At 37.0% G+C, this 6,034-nt stretch overlaps 1 protein-coding gene across 1 annotated transcript; it reads right to left on the reverse strand.

The window, feature by feature from the left end:
• Nucleotides 1-1,028: 1,028 nt before the first annotated feature.
• On the reverse strand, nt 1,029-5,418 carry LOC146991684 (uncharacterized). The gene is made up of 5 exons (XM_085788345.1): nt 5,391-5,418; nt 2,335-2,748; nt 1,560-1,706; nt 1,375-1,436; nt 1,029-1,202 (listed from the first exon to the last, which is right to left on the reverse strand). Exons 1-5 carry the CDS (start codon nt 5,416-5,418, stop codon nt 1,140-1,142), a joined length of 714 nt encoding a protein of 237 aa, XP_085644471.1. The 3' UTR covers nt 1,029-1,139.
• Between the last annotated feature and the right edge of the window lie 616 nt (nt 5,419-6,034).

Raw genomic sequence — 6,034 nt, forward strand, 5'->3', positions numbered from 1 at the left:
AGTTTTTATCGCGCTCTGAATGCAATTCCCCAATAGGAAGCAGCCACGGGGAGTCAGCTGATCTGCTCGGGGTTGACAGCTATGCTGTGCTGATTTAGAGCTTGACGTCATGACCTGCCAGAGCTAACGCTACGCTTGATTATTCATTTGAATGAAAGAATTCAGACGTTGCAACTGACCCCAAACCTGGGGACAGTTGACAAGAAGAATGGAACAATTTGCAATACAAAAAACTTTTATTAAACATGTAGGCTACTTTTGGATAATTTATTCACCGTATGACATTAAATAAATTAACTTTTCTCCAATTTTCATACTGTATATGTGGCTACTTTTGTCCTATAGAACAAGATACAACTAGGCCATAGATACAACCATAATTCCATATTTCATTATAGGAAGGTATTTGGGGAATTATTTTGTTTATTGTTAGCATTTTTCTATCATGGCTTAATATAATTGGCTGTTCTGTTCATCATGAGGAACAAAAGAGATCAATTGTGCATATTTTAAGCTAAAAATGTTAAATTTTATACATCATTGCATCATGTGCTTCCATATTCAAATGGCAGTTGTTGCAAACAGTCCCCACCCTATCAGCCATGACAAAATATCATGTACTAGCTAGTCACAATGACATTGACACAGGGTGAGAACATGCAAACTCCCCCCAGAAATGCTTAGTTTCAGGAATCGAGCCTAGAGCCTTCTTCAAAATGAGACTTTAGAAAAAACACTCCAAACTCTTTGGTGTTGTTTATTGTTTGTTTTTTGATATTTTTTAAGTGAAAGATTTTAAAAGATGTTTTATTTTTACTTTATGATAACCAAAGCGAACAAATAAAAGCAATATGTAAGTCCAGATATTGGTTTAAACAGTAGCTAATCACAGGAAAATAAAATTTAAAACTGCTAAAAATGTGTGTGACAGTTAAATCTGGAAGCACTTCAGCCGTAACTTTTGCCTCGCTCACTTTGCAATTCAAGATATCTCAAACCACGTGATATACATAGGCTACTGTACATACACAAACACATTGATACAAGAGAAAATGACAATTGTTGACCTGAATTTTAACAATTTCAAAAAATGGACTCAGTCCATTTAATTTCTGCTTGCATGAAGCAAGGCTGTCTGTCTACGAGCGTGTTTGTCCAGCCTTAACACGGTACACAACTCGTGTTAAACACACATCTTCATTCTGAAAAACAGTGTAACATGATTAGTATACTTTGCTAATATTACTTTGGGAGATTTACAACCTCAGGTAATCAAGAGAACTACAATTCTGATTAAATTGTTGCCAATAGTGAAAAAAAGGATCTCTCTTTTTTTTTTTTTTGTTAATTCTGAACAAATGTTCTGTTGTTTACCTGTCTCTGTCTTGGTTGTCCCCTGGTGTTTGATCTTTCCTGATGAACTTCATGTTCTTCCTCTGCAAAAATTAATACAACGCAGTTTCAGAGAAGCCCCTGGTTGTATACAACACTACACTATCATTATGGTATTATATCAATTGTGTAATAAATATTAAATTGTGTGCGAAAACTATAGGTACCTGTTTTCTGACAGAAGTGATAAACCAGAATAAAAGAGAGGAAAGTGGAGAGAATGGATAAGGCTGGCGCGAACAACATCATTGTCCAGGACACAGCAGGCACACTGTTGGAGTTGCATGATTTTCTGTCTAAATGGTCTTCTTTTCCTGCAGTAAGCAAAACACATATGCATCAACATTATATTGTTGGGCTTTTAACATGCTTGATATTCATTCCTTAACTGATCATCATTATTCATTCATTATCAAAAAATGTTATATTGTAGTTTTATAATATCAGTCAGTATCCCTATGTCTAAATCAAGTTCATTGGTGAATAATTTTAAACCAGCTGCAAATGAAAATTGGAACACTGTATCCCACGTCTTCTGCTGTTTTCTGGCTTCTCAAATGCAAACAGTTTCCAAAGATGGGGGGATGTGTTTAGGTATCAACATGGAAAATATTGTACTTGTTGTACTTATTACTTATATTGTACATATCCAAGTCCTTATCAATTTGTTCATCATAATACAGACCATAATATTGCTCATTAAGTATGCACACTTATGTACATTAGATTATGCTAATGATCTCAAACATTACCAATTATATTAGAAAAATGTATATCATAGAGATTGGTTTAATGGTTCACTTGAGAACATACTGTAAATTAAGATAAGATAGAAGTTAAACCAGAACACCCAGGATCCTTGTATAATTGAGCATTTAGACTAATTGCTACAATCACTGTCACCACTATGCACTCACACAAACTCACACAAAGAAAACTTACCATGACTCACTATGACCCTTGTTGTTGAATTGCCGTAACTGTAAATGTTTTTAGGAGAGATGTATTTATCATCCTCCACCTTGCTCTGTTCAGTTCCACAGTAGTACAGACCCTCGTCAGAAGCAGTGATGTTCATGATCAGGAGGTCGTAGGTTTTTGATGAATTGTTCCGCAAAAATTCAAAACGGGGTAAAGGTTTCTGAGGATTTTGCCTTGCGCTGCTGATGTGTGATGTCAATTTTGTTTTAAGAACAACAGTGGGCTGGTTCTCATGAGAACAGTTCCTGTACCACACTATGTATACTCCACTTGATATTTTGCAGTCACAATGCAGAGTGATGTTGTCTCCTGGTCTGACTCGTGTCACCTCTGACACTGAATTGGAAATCAAATCCTGACTGAAAGAAACAGTTCCTGGAATAAAGCCATACAAGTAAATTGAAATGTGCACAATATTCTTGGTACATAAGGTGTAGGTTTCTGAAAATAATACATATATCATTTTTAAAATGGAGCCTAACATGAATCATCAAAAGTTTACCAAAGAATTTACCAAAGAGAACGACCAGAAAAATGTGCAGCCCGTCCATGTGTGATGATGTGATGATGACAGACAGACGAAAGAGAGCGAAACACATTGTGCTCACAGATATCATTACCTGTGCAGAGTTTTCCATTAAAGGAAATCTAAGTCCTGATTGGCCAGTCAAGTGGAACATTTTCTTCTTCTTCTTTGTTTCCTCCCTGAAACGTGATCAGTAAGAGCTATACTTGTTTAAGTGAAAAGTGCACCGCCCTATCCATATATGGTGATGACAGGCATTAAAAGACAAAATAACGTGACATGACATCACAGCTATAACCTGTACAGACGTTTCCATTAAAGGAAAGGTAAGCTTTGATTGGCTAGTTGAATTGTGCACCCACTGTTTGTTTTTTCTTGTGGGTGATCATAAGCATGCATGCTCAGATAAGATAGGGACAGGTAACATCACACACATGAAACATGAACTTGAACATGAAAGCATTCTTGTGCTACAGGATTACGTTTTGCAAACATGATAATATTATATTGAGTTGACAGTTTACTTTGCAGTAATTTTTACCCCAGAGTTTTAACTTTTATTTTATTGTGTATATGGTAAGTTTGATTATGTTTACTGAATTTTATATAAAGGCCTGATGAAGCACTTATCGGTATGCTTTGGGCTGAATTTTGACATGAAATGTGAAACACAAAATACACAAATTTAGTTTCTGTTTCTTTAGTTTAATGCAACTACATTAGTAGTGCTGTGCAGATACAACCAGGAGTTTTCTGGCTCTGTCATGTTGTTGAACTATATGCATCTTTCACACTGCATTCCAGGATGGTCAAAGCTGATGGTTAGACATGGACCTTATCAAAGACGTATAAGAAGACGAGAGCTGCTAAAAGAATAGCATTTTTGGTCTCTTTTAAAATATCAACAAAATGTTTGTGATCAGGCTACATGACCAATGACACAGTTGTGGGGCGTCGGGCGTGTCTGTGGGTTTCCTATATCCCTAAACAAAAAGAAATTCTGGTTGAGTTTAAGCTTTCCTAATGAAATAAAAGTTGAATTAAAAACAAGGAATAAGTTCCAGACATTCACTGACAACCGAATGAAAACTGCAAAAGAGCTTGAGCTGGCAGCAGATCAACAACAAAATGTTTAATTCAAATTGATTTTCATACATTGGCTTGACTAATTGTGTAATTTATAATGAGAATAAGTATTATTATATTATTAGGGGCGGCAGTGGCTCAGGTGGTAGAGGGGGTCGTCCAATGATCAGAGGGTTGGCGGTTCAAATCCCACTCTGTCCCGGTTGCTGCCGTAGTGTCCTTGGGCAAGACACCTTACCTACCTTGCTCCTGATGGGTCGTGGTTAGTGCCTTGCATGGCAGCTTCCGCCATCAGTGTGTAAATGTGTGTGTGAATGGGTGAATGTGATGTACTATAAAGCGCTTTGGGTATCGTTCAGGTAAAGCGCTATATATATACAGACCATTTACTAGTAAAATACATAAAATCAAATAAAACGTGTATGAGGTTTATTTCGTCAATTCCTATATTGTCTGTTGGCCCACAATCTAAACCATGTATTATATGTTAATGTGATAAAACTCCCCAACAGGACCCATACCTCATTGTGTAGTAGTTTTTTAGTGGTGTACAAACTATGTGCTAATGTAAGCACGCCTCTGGCTGGCTGGATTTTCCGTTCGGGCGGCTGTACAAACATGGCGGCACAAGATGGCAAGACCCTTGCTATACGTATATATAAAAGAATAATTATAAGGCTACGGAAACCACGGGTAGTATATTCAGATTTTGCCAATAAACCTTGCCAATTATTACACAGTGGACCTTTATATTCGAGTCAAACAAGTAAGGTTTGGTAACTTAAAAATGATGGGAAATGGTTGCTTAGAGAACAATATGAAAAGCAATGCAACCCTTGTCTTGTCTTACACAGTCTCAAGCCTGTATGTGCAATATCACAATAGAGGAAATGCAGGTGAGATGGAAGAAAAAAAAGCCTAAAGCTCAATGGCCAAAACTTGCAACAACCACAGCACTGTTTCATTTTCAGTGGAACATTAACTGATGCAGCCTGTTCCTGTTGTGTACCGCTTGCTTTTTTAAATTGTTCTCCTCTCTTATTTATTGTGTTTTATTTGCCATTGCTTTTATTTGTTGTATTTTATTTGTGAAGCACTTTGTGATTTTTATCTGTGAAAAGTGCTCTATAAATAAAGATTACTTACTTATACAGTGTATAAAGTTTTGTGTTTTGGTCCGATCTGCTGGGTTCCCACAAATTCTACATTGTCTTAAAATAGTAGCTCTTTGCTCACCAAATGTACGATGCTCAGTGAAAGATGAAAATGAAAGTTTTGCTTCTGATCTGATTAAGAACTGGTATTTTCACAGGTACAATGTAGCAGTTTAAGTCATGTATTGTTATTGTTTCTCAGCCAGTCACTCATATGTGTGCAGTTTGACATAACACTTACTGGACCTCACCAACAAGATCATCTGGGGGGTTGACCATTGAACCATTTTCAGGTAATTTTAGACAAATACATCCAGGACAACCACTGTAAAATTTGCCAATAAACGAAAGTAAATTTAGAATGGTTTAACGGGAATGTCAAACTTTTTGCCTTTGTACTGAGAACTGCCAAAAAAGAAAGCTGCACAGACGTTCTGTAAAACAAACAAACTAACTAGGCTACTCACTCACTCACTCACGTTCATGCATGCATGAATAGAACGGAGGGGTCAGAAATCTCTCTTGATGTCAGAAATGGTGAGATGATTATCTTCAGTGAGGATGTAGGCCATTACGTAGCCATGTGTCTACAGAGCTGCCATATTCAAATCTGTTGTTTGCTTTTTGCAGCAGCAAATGCAATCATCTGAGGACTGATCTGTGTTACTCTCTCTGCAGTCATACAAGGGGCTGTTTGTTAGAGTGGGGTTTCCTGTGGTCTTAGTGATCATTGTCAGCTCTGTGTTGTCTTAACCATTAGTTCGTTCGTCATTAGAGTTTGTGTGTATGTGTGTCTGATACATGTTTATAACACATTTGTGAACATTTAGTTTTGTTCTCTGTCTCACCTCTGTTATGCGTTACGTGATACTCCACTGCTACAAGTTTTGGGCTG

The sequence above is a fragment of the Trachurus japonicus genome, chromosome 1, assembly GCF_045865225.1.
Source record: "Trachurus japonicus isolate A0001 chromosome 1, Traja_1.0".
Classification (NCBI taxonomy): Eukaryota; Metazoa; Chordata; class Actinopteri; order Carangiformes; family Carangidae; genus Trachurus; species Trachurus japonicus.